We start from the raw sequence: 12,210 nt of genomic DNA on the forward strand, positions 1-12,210 counted from the left end.
ATGACTGCAACCTCAAAATTGGGCTTAAGTTTGTATTTGCAAATTTAGATACTAAACAGTAGGAACACCAATCAAGATGAGAGCACTTTAATCTACGATTACAACAAAACTGATCCGATTTCCGTCTGCTGTGTGACGGTTCATCAGACAAGATACATTTCACATCCTGAAAAACTTCAGCAACCAGGCGGACAAAACACTATCATTTTTGTTTTGACTACATTCTGAACCAGCAATCAAGTGCACTGCGTGATAAACACTACATAATCTGGAACGTTCTTCTACATGCTGCTCTGAAGAGCTTTGCAGTTATATAGGAAATAAAGTTATCTGATGAAAACGCATAACGAGTTCAAGCACCATGTTTGCTAGGAGTGGCTGTGTCTCTTAAAACTGTAAAGATAAGTGAGTGTGTGTGGCTGTTGTGGCATTTGGTCTCAGGCAGATTCTAGGAAGCGTCTATCATATTGCAGAACTGACTCATATGAATGAGCACCCAGAATAAGCCTTGATCCCACAGAACTTGCTTACACCGCACTGGGGCACGGAAGGCCAGCCAACATGACTTCAACAAGTCATGGAAATACAACAGTGGAAGCTCTGCTGTTGACGTTGGTGGTGTGTATGTGTGTGATCATCACCCTTAAATAAATTCAACAACTACCCATGAATCTCATGCGGAATCCACCAGTTTACATGCACTAAACCATCAACACACATGAGGTAGTTTGCACCCCATTTTTATATCCATGGGTCATTATTTAGAGTCAGTATAATTTGTATCCACTGTAAAGACCAAATTTTTTTTTTTTTTTTAAACACATAAAAAATCTATATAAATCAAGGTTTAATCCAAGACTTCTGTAGGAGACACAATCACTTTAAATGATTTAATGTCATTGAAAGTTAACACCATCACTTTATATTTGCAGATTAAATGTACTTTTTTATTCACATATTTATTAACATTGATCAACACATACATAAAGTACATCTAATATGGCAATTGGGGTTTGTTCTGAAGGCATTTCCGGTTTCTTTAAAAATAGCTACCTTCGGAGGGGGGGGGGGGGGGGAGTAATTGATGACAATCTTTTTTTTTTTTGGGTGCACTATCCCTTTAAAAAGGTCAAGTGTGCCCATTCTATGGGCAGGACCAACTGATTGCCCAACCACTAGCAGATGGAGGCAGTGTTTGTATTTGTAAATTTTGTTTAGCGATGCTAGCAGAGAAGAAATTACACACTTGCACCAATGTGAACCAGCATTACATTTAGTAAAGCTGGAGCAGTATAGTGAGTGCTTCGCATTTGCTTAAAGTCAGTCAAAAGTGCACGATAATTAAAGTCATTGTCTCCCAAAAGAAAGAATCAAATCTGAACCACCTATATGAGTCACTTGTATTTTGAATCCTGCTGTGTTACGGTTCTACGTCACTATAAAATACATTTGCATAATGGCCGCTTATGTTGTACGTCTCCGCCCACGAACAGCCATCCCTCAAACACTCATTTAACTGACGACAGCTTCTCAAATTAAGTTCAATGCGGGATTCACAAAACGCGTGCTCTTGAAAGAGATTGATCAAAATACGTAGTTTTGTGTTTTATATTGTCTAAGTTTCCGGCTAACTCACGTTATTACTGTCTTACTGAAATACTTCTGCTCATCAGCTGTGGGCCACTATTACCTAAAACTGTGTGTATTAAGGCAGATTGCCTGTCGCTCTAAAGGATGGAGCAAGATTTGTTCAGCAAACTTGAATGTTCCATTAGTCATTCACGTTAGTGCTGGGCTAACTAGGGCTGCCACTAATTTTACTATTTTTATATAGATTAATCTATCGACTAATTTATCGATTAATCTATCGCAATAATTTTCAACAATTTTACTTAAAACCATTTAATTTGACTTGCAACATTGGCCTTCAGTAGTGTACAATAAAAAAGTATAAATGTAAACAAGCCCTTGACAAAATGTAAAATTAAAAAAGAGTAAATTTAATAAAAAAGGTACAAATTTGTAAACCAACATAACAAAAAAAGATAATCTCAGCAAATACGTTTTATATAGAATAGTGTTGTCACGATGCCAAAATTATGACTTCGATACGATACCAGACTAAAATAACAGTTACCTCAATACCGATACTGAATCGATACCATGGCAAAAAAACTGTAAAAGTAATTGAATAATATGACAGAACTTACTATTCATTGTTTTATCATTGTTTTAGGGTTAAAAAACCCCTAAAAACTCACTTGGCCGGCATGTTCCTGCCCTGCCCTGCTTCACACAAAATATTAGGTCCGGCCCTTTAAGAGCTGCACGGACTAAATTCATTGTAACACCTGACTTCTCATTCAATCTCCTTTACCAGAATACTCGCCAGGACGTGCATTTTTACATTTTTTTTTACCATTCAAACCCAATAATCCGCGAAACTGGCGTCGCAATCTGTCTGAGTGAAAGGCGTGTGCGTCCCGGCCGCGCCGCTCTTTTCTGTTGCTTTCTTTTTCCTGAGCTGCGCGTATATATTTGACTGTTCTGCTTCCATTGTTTAGTGAACGGTGGAAGCAGAGCTCACACACACGTCCTCACTCCTGCTGTCACACATCGACACAAATTAAGAAATACTGCTCTTATTAGAGTGCTGTCAAAGTACTGGTACTAATACAATTTCATCTCGTACCCAACTTACCCAGTCGACTAAAAATATTGACCTCGACTAATTAACAGCGCCGACGCAGACGATTGTATCGACCAATCGCGACAGGCCTAATTAATAGCGGTTCACGGCGATTTAGTACGATTGCGTTCATTTCAGCAGCGAACCGTACCGGAGTTCACATGAACCATACCCCAGACCACCCTTTTTAAGCGGACTCGGGTACAGTTCACGGCTGCACACCCTAGTTTGGAAGACCGCGTTCATAATCCAAACAAACTGAATTCTGACGTCAAATCGAACCCGGGTGCACATCAAAATGCTAGTGTGAAAACACCCTAAATGCAACCGAACACACAACCGAACAGCCTGTCTAATAATGGTGCATATTATGGAACAAAAGCCAAAGTCCTAAAAGGATGTACTGTAGGCACCTGCCGATCCACAGCAACCCTCTGCAATAACTAAGACGAGTTAAGTTGCTAAGATCAAACTTCGTAATAGTGAATTCCTCTGAAGAAAAAATACATTTGTTTTTTAATTAATCAAAATCACATTGTCCCTTTATGTTTCTGTATATCAGAAATTGAGACTAAATGGAATAGCATTTGTTAGGGATGCACGATATTGGATTTTTGCCGATATTCGATATGCCGATATTTTTCAACTTATTTTGGCCGATATCGATACCGATATATGTTTATTTTTTCCCTTTGTTTGGAAACAACACCATTTTGATCAAAAACATTTTTTTTTCCATTCTGGTTTCAGATTTCTGATGTCTCCTTGATAAAAAGGATACTTGTTAAAGATAAATAAATGTTAATAAAGTTATTTTTATAATAAGAGTATATTTTCTCTAAAAATAATAATAATAAAGTCAGTGATTTTTCATCCCAGACAGATTCAGTTGTAATCTAAATATTTTATTTTTGGATTTAATGTTTGTGCCTATGTGGGAGTGGCATGGCATCAGTTGATGCTGTCTTTAGCTTTCAAATAAAAAAAATATACAATTATTTTAGTGCTCCTTGGATTATTTTTCATCATACATTTCATAAAATTGTATTACAAATTAATAAACTGTATATACAAGTATTTAATTTGAAACAGTGTCATGTTTGTGATTTGACAGCATTACTGCTTTATTTATTCAGAAAAAAAGTAACTTCAATTTATTTGTGTATTCTACTTTTAATTTTATTAATGTAACAACAGCGCCCCCACTACATATATATAACATTTTGGTGGGCGGGCACTAGGACCTGGAGGAGGCTTCTGCTGCTGTGGAGGCTGCTCGCGCTAGAGAGTGGGGAAACACTATTGTTTTTGGCTAGTTTTGTTGTGAAAACCCGGCCTGTACATTCACAAATTCAAGGCAGCATTTAAAAACGGTCAATATAAAATCACCATACATGCAGTGCATGTGCTTGTTTTTGCTTCAAGAATGACCACACGGCTGACATGATCTTATCACTATAGCAGTCCTTGCACATGTGAGTTATTGCAGGCTCGTTTCAACACGTTATCATATCGGCAAGGCATATCGGCATAATTTTTTCATATCAGCCGATGCCTCATTTTATATTTTATGGATTTAATCGGCCGATTCCGATGTCGTGCCGATAATATCGTGCATCCCTAGCATTTGTTTTTTTTTTTACCTAGAATGTTTTCCTAAACTAAAACATGAAGAAACAATTGGAGGACATTTTTCAGCCAACTGGTCTTTTCAGAAATAAGGGTAGTTCAAGAGGAATGTTCTCCCTACCCCGGAAACCCGGCCCAAATCAAAGAGGCTGGGGGACGGAGCAGGAGCCGTATCTTATGTTCAAATCAAACAGAAGGAGAATGAGACGCACTGCTATTTCTGTCCCAAAGGAAACTCCAGGCACAGAACACACTGCTGCCCTGAAATACCTACAAGACCTCGTCACACACTCCCCACGCTACGGGAACCAACCTGAGGGCAGCCGGTCCACTGTGGAACAATGTTCTTGACGCAACGATCACGAAAAACTGAACACAAGCACATACTTCTGAGGGAGGAAGGCAATTAAATCTGAACTCCACTTAGTCTAGGAACTTCTCTCTTCTCCTTCAAAACTGTCTGTCAGCACACATGCCATTCTGTATTGTCAAGACCAGGCTAAAAATAGTCCGCCATGAGGAAATTAGCACTGTAGGGTGGGAGCGAAAGCAAAAAGCTATATGTAAACAAGCAGTGTGTGGTGAAAGACTTGATGTGGTGGTGCCACCAGCCTTGATTTGACTCAAACGATGGCGCCACATTCACCGACATTTGTGCAAAAACACACACACACACCAAAAATCAAGCATGCAAGTTTTAAAACAAATACAACAACTGCAAAACTGATAATCTAAGAACAAACTGCAGTTGATTGATTGACGAATAGTTATACGAATACTGAACAGACTAGTGTTAGACCGATATATCGGGCCGATACAAGGCTGCTGCGTTCGCCGATATTTTTTTCCCCTGCATTATTTACAGACAGGCGTCCACAGGCAGCTCTCACCGTTTTCAAACTGTCTTGCTCTCCCTCCCTCGCACATATTAATCAAAATCAATTGAGAATTGACACGATGGTAAAAGGTCGAAAGACTGAAGTTTCACGTGGAGCATTGGGAGATTTTGTTCCTGAATTACCGCTGGTGTTGCTCTACAAGAGATTAAGTTAAGTGCACTTACACTCTAAAAAATGCTGGGTTAAAAATAACCCAAGTTGGGTTGAAAATGGACTATCCGATCAATTGGGTTGTTTTAAGCAAATATTTAACCCAACCGTTGGGTCAAAACAACCCAATTGCTGGGTTAGTCCATATTCAACCCAACTTGGGTTATTTTTAACCCAGCATTTTTTAGAGTGTAACCATTAAATGACTAGGTTGTAAATAGTTTTAAAATTAAGTATAGTACAGTCAGTGTAAACTTTATTATGCTGCTTGCTTGTTGATACTGTGTGCAATAGTGTAATTATTTTATTTATGCTTAAATATTTATTTTCAGAATTTATTTTCACCACTGAACTCTTTTTTTCTTGTTCTACCTCACCTGCTTTTACTATTTGTTAAATATAGTTTTTTTAGTTCAATAAATGTTCCTTTTTTAAATTGTAAATTGTTATCATCCTGATCATTGTGTCATTTTTATGTTGTAAATTGAGGGAGCAAAAGCAGTATCGGCTCCAAATATCGGCTCAAGAAAATCGGCAGCCCGTATCGGTCATCGGCTAAGGCTGATGAAATAAATCGGAATCGGCATCGGCACTAAAAAATCCATATCGGTCGATCCATAGAACAGACACAATCACAGAACTGATAAGGCCAAGTTGGGTCCCTCCTAATTGAGGCCGTTCTTCCTGAGAATTGGCAGAAACACTGGGAAGAAACACATCATTCGGGCTCTATGAGATCTGTCAGCACCAGCTCCTGTGGGAGACTGAGAACATCTCACTCAGAGAAGACAAACATGCAGTAAATATGACATCTTCATAAAGTGAAAAGTTAACATGACAGGACTGTCTCATGAGCTCAGACACTGCCAGGATTGAGCCAATTACAACCGTCATCCATAAACACCTGCCGCAGAAAATCCTAAATGGAATGTTGCAGAACTTCTGTCAGCATGTTCTTCACTTCAATTGTGAGATAAACCTTAACCGCAGAACTGAAAAACTACAGGGTTTGTCAGCATTATCTCTTTATAGAATATTCGACATGTACTCAATATCAGGTCTTTCTTTTCTTAAGACTTCCTTCTGTAAGTGTGTTAGACAGCTACACATTTAAAAGGATAGTTCACCCAAAAATAAAAATTCTGTCTTGTGTTACGCAGCACGTTTGAGCTTCAGCAAGAACCAATGAGGTTCATTCTCGTGTTACGCAGCATGTTTGAGCTTCTGCAAGAACCAATGAGGTTCATTCTTCTTACGCAGCACGTTTGAGCTTCTGTAAGAACCAATGAGGTTCATTCTCGTGTTACGCAGCATGTTTGAGCTTCAGCAAGAACCAATGAGGTTCATTCTCGTGTTACGCAGCATGTTTGAGCTTCAGCAAGAACCAATGAGGTTCATTCTCGTGTTACGCAGCATGTTTGAGCTTCTGCAAGAACCAATGAGGTTCATTCTTCTTACGCAGCACGTTTGAGCTTCTGTAAGAACCAATGAGGTTCATTCTCGTGTTACGCAGCACGTTTGAACTTCTGTAAGAACCAATGAGGTTCATTCTCGTGTTACGCAGCACCTTTGAGCTTCTGCAAGAACCAATGAGGTTCATTCTCGTGTTACGCAGCACGTTTGAGCTTCTGCGAGAACCAATGAGGTTCATTCTCGTGTTACGCAGCACCTTTGAGCTTCTGCGAGAGCCAATGAGGTTCATTCTCGTGTGACGCAGCACGTTTGAGCTTCCTCAAGAACCAATGAGGTTCATTCTCGTGTTACGCAGCACGTTTGAGCTTCCTCAAGAACCAATGAGGTTCATTCTCGTGTTACGCAGCACGTTTGAGCTTCCTCAAGAACCAATGAGGTTCATTCTCGTATTACGCAGCACGTTTGAGCTTCAGCAAGAACCAATGAGGTTCATTCTCGTGTTACGCAGCACGTTTGAGCTTCCTCAAGAACCAATGAGGTTCATTCTCGTGTTACGCAGCACGTTTGAGCTTCCTCAAGAACCAATGAGGTTCATTCTCGTGTTACGCGGCACGTTTGAGCTTCATCAAGCTTCCACAAGAACCAATGAGGTCACTCAGCAGAACGTTTTCGTTCACTGTTCCCGTGACCACTTAACCTCATCTTAAGAACAAATTCCCTCCTTTTTTCCTCTATTCCCTCTTAGTAATACTTAGTATTTCGAGCACTTTTCGTAATTTTTCGCCTCTTTGTGACGAATCGCTTCTTGTATTCCTCAGTGGTAAGTTGCTTTGGATAAAAGCATCTGCTAAATGAATTAATTTATTCACTGTACATATTCACCTGTAAATTATGTTTATAGTAATAACCATCTCTCTCTCTATATATATATATATATATTTATCTATATATATTCAGTACATATCCATGTCTTGCACTTATTCAACCATTGTATATCCTGCACTTGCTGCTATTGCACTTCTGGTTAGACCTAAACTGCATTTCGTTGCCTTGTACCTGTGTACTTGTGTAATGACAAAGACATTCAAATCTAATCTAATCTAACCTAATCTAAATGTAAATAAATGCAACCAATGAGGTTTGTTCTCGCGCATCAAGCAGGTTCGTATGGATTAGTTTTACAATCTCTTTATGAACTTTTTGTAGCATCAAAGTGGTAGTTGCGTACCTGTCAATAGAGGTAGAAAGCTGTCAGATTTCCCCAAAAATGACTCAAAAGTCTTACGGGTTTGGAAGGACATGAGGGATAGTAATTATTAATGACAGAATTTTTGTTTTTTTTTGGTGAACTAACAAGTTTTTAATCATGTTAAGAGCAGCTTAAAATTTTAGCAATTAATATATCCTTTTATGTCTTATGCATATAAAAAAGCATGCTGTTGAGTAAGTAATGACAGCATTTTTATTTCAACTATTCCTTTAAGAAATCAACAATAGTCATATATGGGAAACTGACCCTAATAAAACAGTGTATTTTCGTTTTGCAACATCAAGACAGAAAGTATGAGTGATTTTCTTTTGCAGCAAACGCACGTTTGTTTGCAATCAGATTGCTCAAGGAATCCATCCGACTCAACCTGCAAGTGCCCTAAATAGACAGCAGATGGGCTCGTTTTTAAATGTGGTTAATTATTAGTTAGCAAGTTAAATCATTAAATGCGCTGTACTCATGCTATCTGAAAACTCAATGTAAAGGGGACACAAATGCTCTAGTCACAGGTTCAACATCAGCGAAGGGCGCTGGAGGAAACTCGTTAAATAACACGAGCAGCCCTGAACGTGAATCTTTTGCAGGCCTCGAGCCCCGAACCTCTCGTTCCCAGGGCGACGAGTGACTGACGTAACTTTCAAACGGGTCCGATAGCAACATAGTACAAAATCCCATGACACTTACAATCCAAATGCTTCTTCTTTGGCCCCATGACTTCGTGCGTGGTCGCCTTGCACACCGTTTTGGACACCGCGGAACCGGTAACACTGTGTTGCGCTGCCGTTATCCGATCCGTTATGCTTTGTCCAGACATCCTCGCAGTTTTAAACAAACAGAAAAAGGGGTAAAACAACAAAAGAGGGGGGGAAATCTACTCGGGCTGTTAAATCCAACGGCAATGCTGGTAGTCCCTGTGATGTGCACTGTTCCGCCACCTGACTGAGGAAGAAAAGAGAGAAAATAAATGAGATTTCAATGAAGACGCATCCGGCGCTTTAGAGAGTCCAAATGAAGTTTGCTCTGTATGTATGCCGTCAGCTGATCGCGACATTTACGTACCAAACGTTTCCTCCTCTATTAACAGCAGCGTCCTCTCTCTCAACCCCTCTGTCACGCACTCTCCCTCTCCCTCTCTTCTCACCCTCTCTCTCTCTCTCTCTCTCTCTCTCTCTCAAACTCCCCCTTTTTTCTCCTCAGTGGCTCTCCTGTCGGATCGTGCCTCCCCCTGCTGGGTTTAAAAGGCTCGTAGGAAAATGGCGGGTCTGTTTCCTCTTTTCAGAGGATCCTCCCAAGGTTTATATAGATGTTGGATGGTCTGTGCGTTACGACGCCATGTTGGCTCTGGCCATCAGGCCGGGGTCCTCACACTACGTAGAATGTGAGTACTACGATTTGGCTTGTGAGCCAAAATGGCGGCTCTCCATGTTCAGATTCGGTGTATTATCTATCTACCAGGGCGACGGTTCACGTGACGGAATTAGTTTTTATGGTTTCATGAGCTGTCCTAAGGTGACTGATATACACTTTTCTTCTTCTTATTATTATTATTTATTTATTTGTTTATTTATTTACAACACAATCAACTTAGACGTGTCATTAATTAAATGTGTATTTATTTAATACTTTCAAAAAAACTATTCAATATGTAGGGTATATATAGGCTACACACACACATACACACACTAGTCAGTAAGGTAGTACTCATCATAATAATATAGTAGTAAATGTAATCTAATCTAAAATAAAAAAGGGAAAATAAAGTTTGTCAGTTTTTATCTTTATTACTTTCATCATTTTTGAATAATTGATACATTACTCATTATTCCTTTCCATCTGATTGTCTTGTGAAATGTGAAATGCAATCAAAATACATACATTTTACATTCATTTCCCTCAGTCCAATGATTACTTTGGCCTATCTTACTCCTTACAAAATGCATTACAAAAGGGAGACATCTAGTGATAAAAATATGCAATTACAATACAGAAAACATTGCTTTAGGGAAAAAAATAGGTTGTCTTTCGTCGAAAGTCCCAAAATCGAAAATCCCGAGCTGCATCATTAAAGCTTAAATAATGTATGTAAATTAGTTGATTATACTTATTTTGACCGTATGCTGGTTGTGTTCGGTTTGTAAGTGTCCCTGCAGAAACTAAGCGGTTCTGTCGTGACTGCATTCAAATAACATCCAGCAGCATGTTGTGAATATCTCCCTGTGTTCAAGAAAATAGAAAGTGGGATTGATTTAGAGGGAATCCATGTGAATGAGAGGTTTCCTTTTTTAATGCACCATGTAAATACCCACACATTTTTAAGCATATTTGATATGTGCAATGCTATAAAGCATCAGTATATCCAGCTCACTGGTGTAATTAGAACTGAGGAAAGCGAGAGGGGAAGGTCTCAGAGATTGAATGTCCAGGACAAAGCCAAAAGCAAAGCCAAAGGCTGATCTGTGTTAAATGGGCCGAGCAGATTGACTTATATCAACAGTATCGCACAGGTCAGGTGGCATCAGTGCTCACTGGTCTTACCGGTAGAGGGCGATATGCACATGCAGGTCTCTCACAAACTTTCAAGAGCATCCTGACAACATCCATTTGAGAGATCGCAGGTGCATGTCAGCCTTTTCTATTTCCACCAAATATGCTACCAGAATACTGAACAACATTTCAAGAGTTTGTATTTATATTCTACATGATAATAATCTATCACTTTCTCATGATCATGTAATCATCACTAAATTCTAATAGCTTTTATTAGTAAAAACAATACGCTAAATAATAAGATGAATAATATTTTCTGTATTACAACAGTGCACTAATGTTTTTTATAATCATAATAATTTGTTTTAAAACAGTAATAATTATTACTACTGATATTTATAACTTATTATAAAATGTCCAAGAGTTTGTATTTATATTTTGCAGGAATAATATTTAACTTTCAGGATACTTTGACATCTACACAAAATGCTAATAGCTTTTCATTATCTGCATTACATTACTGACACACGTTTTTATAATTATTATTTTTATGTCAAATAATTATTTTTATACTACTACAATTAATAATAATAATAATTGTATAATAATTATTTTTATTAGTAGTAGTAGTAGTATTCTAAAAAGTAATATGACATAAAAATAATAAATCAGTGTGTGTAACTTAGAAATGTCAAGAATTTGTATTTGGGGTTTTTTCAGAATCCTTTGGCATGTAATCTACACAAAATGTTAGCTTTTATTATCTGCCTTACAGTTACACTGCCTTACACGTTTTTTTATTATAATTATTAATATTTAGCTTTAAATTATTACATAATAGTTATTTTCATAATACTAATACAAATTATTATTATTACAAATGCAGTTTTAAGATACTGCGTTTTGAGATCCTGCATTACAATCCTGACACACTGATGTTTTGTATGGATCTCTGTCTGTGAGGAGAGAGCTGGTTATAGATATGGCTCATAATGAAAAGGTGTGTCCCTCAGGTCTGAATACCACATGGCTTGTGTTTCACACGTAAACAATAAGGCATCCTGTGATTTCTGCCACCTGGGACCAGAAACACAGCTTTTCTGTCTGTTTAGTCTCATAGAGATCTCTCACATGCACAAAAGTTTCCTCAAACGCTGTCCAGCAGTGATTGAACTCCATAAACCTCCTCCCGGTTCAGAGTGGTTTTTACACAGTAGCGCTCACAGTGTAAACCCTTATAAATAAAAAGAAAAATATTTAATATGATATAGACCATTTAGTATATAAAAGTAAAAAACGAATTTATCATATCATCAAACCGGATCTAATGAATTCACACAAACATGCAGATTAAGATGTTTATTAATGTTGCTTATTCATTCTGTCCTAAAATAATTGCTTCAAGCATTCTCCACCAATTATTAAACTCAATTTCACAAAACACATTCTCATATAGTTTTTTGGTAAAACTTTACAATACGGGTGCACTTATTATATATATATTATATATATAATATATATATAATACTTTATCTTACTCCCCGTATCCCCCAGAGTTAGATAAGTCCATACCATTCTCATCTCCGTGCGTGCCATAACTCTGTCTGACGCACCCACCGTTAGCCTAGCTTAGCACAAAGACTGGAGGTAAATGGCTCCAGCTAGCCTACTGC

General features: G+C 38.2%; 1 protein-coding gene across 26 annotated transcripts in view; it reads right to left on the bottom strand.

Annotated features, from left to right (window-relative positions):
- picalma (phosphatidylinositol binding clathrin assembly protein a) overlaps positions 1-9,322 on the bottom strand; it is a 72,208-nt gene extending 62,886 nt beyond the window's left edge. For 25 of the 26 annotated variants that reach the window (XM_079805136.1, XM_079805130.1, XM_079805137.1 and 22 more), the window contains exons 1-2: positions 9,110-9,233; positions 8,735-8,989 (exon numbers count right to left, since the gene is read on the bottom strand). In XM_079805136.1, the coding sequence (XP_079661262.1) occupies positions 8,735-8,864 (130 nt within the window). In that variant the 5' untranslated portion in view covers positions 8,865-8,989; positions 9,110-9,233. Of the gene's footprint in view, positions 1-8,734; positions 8,990-9,109 lie in introns of all 26 variants that reach the window. The other variant, XM_079805139.1, reaches the window with a different exon arrangement.
- Positions 9,323-12,210: the final 2,888 nt, after the last annotated feature.

The sequence above is a fragment of the Gobio gobio genome (genome assembly GCF_949357685.1).
Source record: "Gobio gobio genome assembly, chromosome: 22".
NCBI classification, from domain to species: Eukaryota; Metazoa; Chordata; class Actinopteri; order Cypriniformes; family Gobionidae; genus Gobio; species Gobio gobio.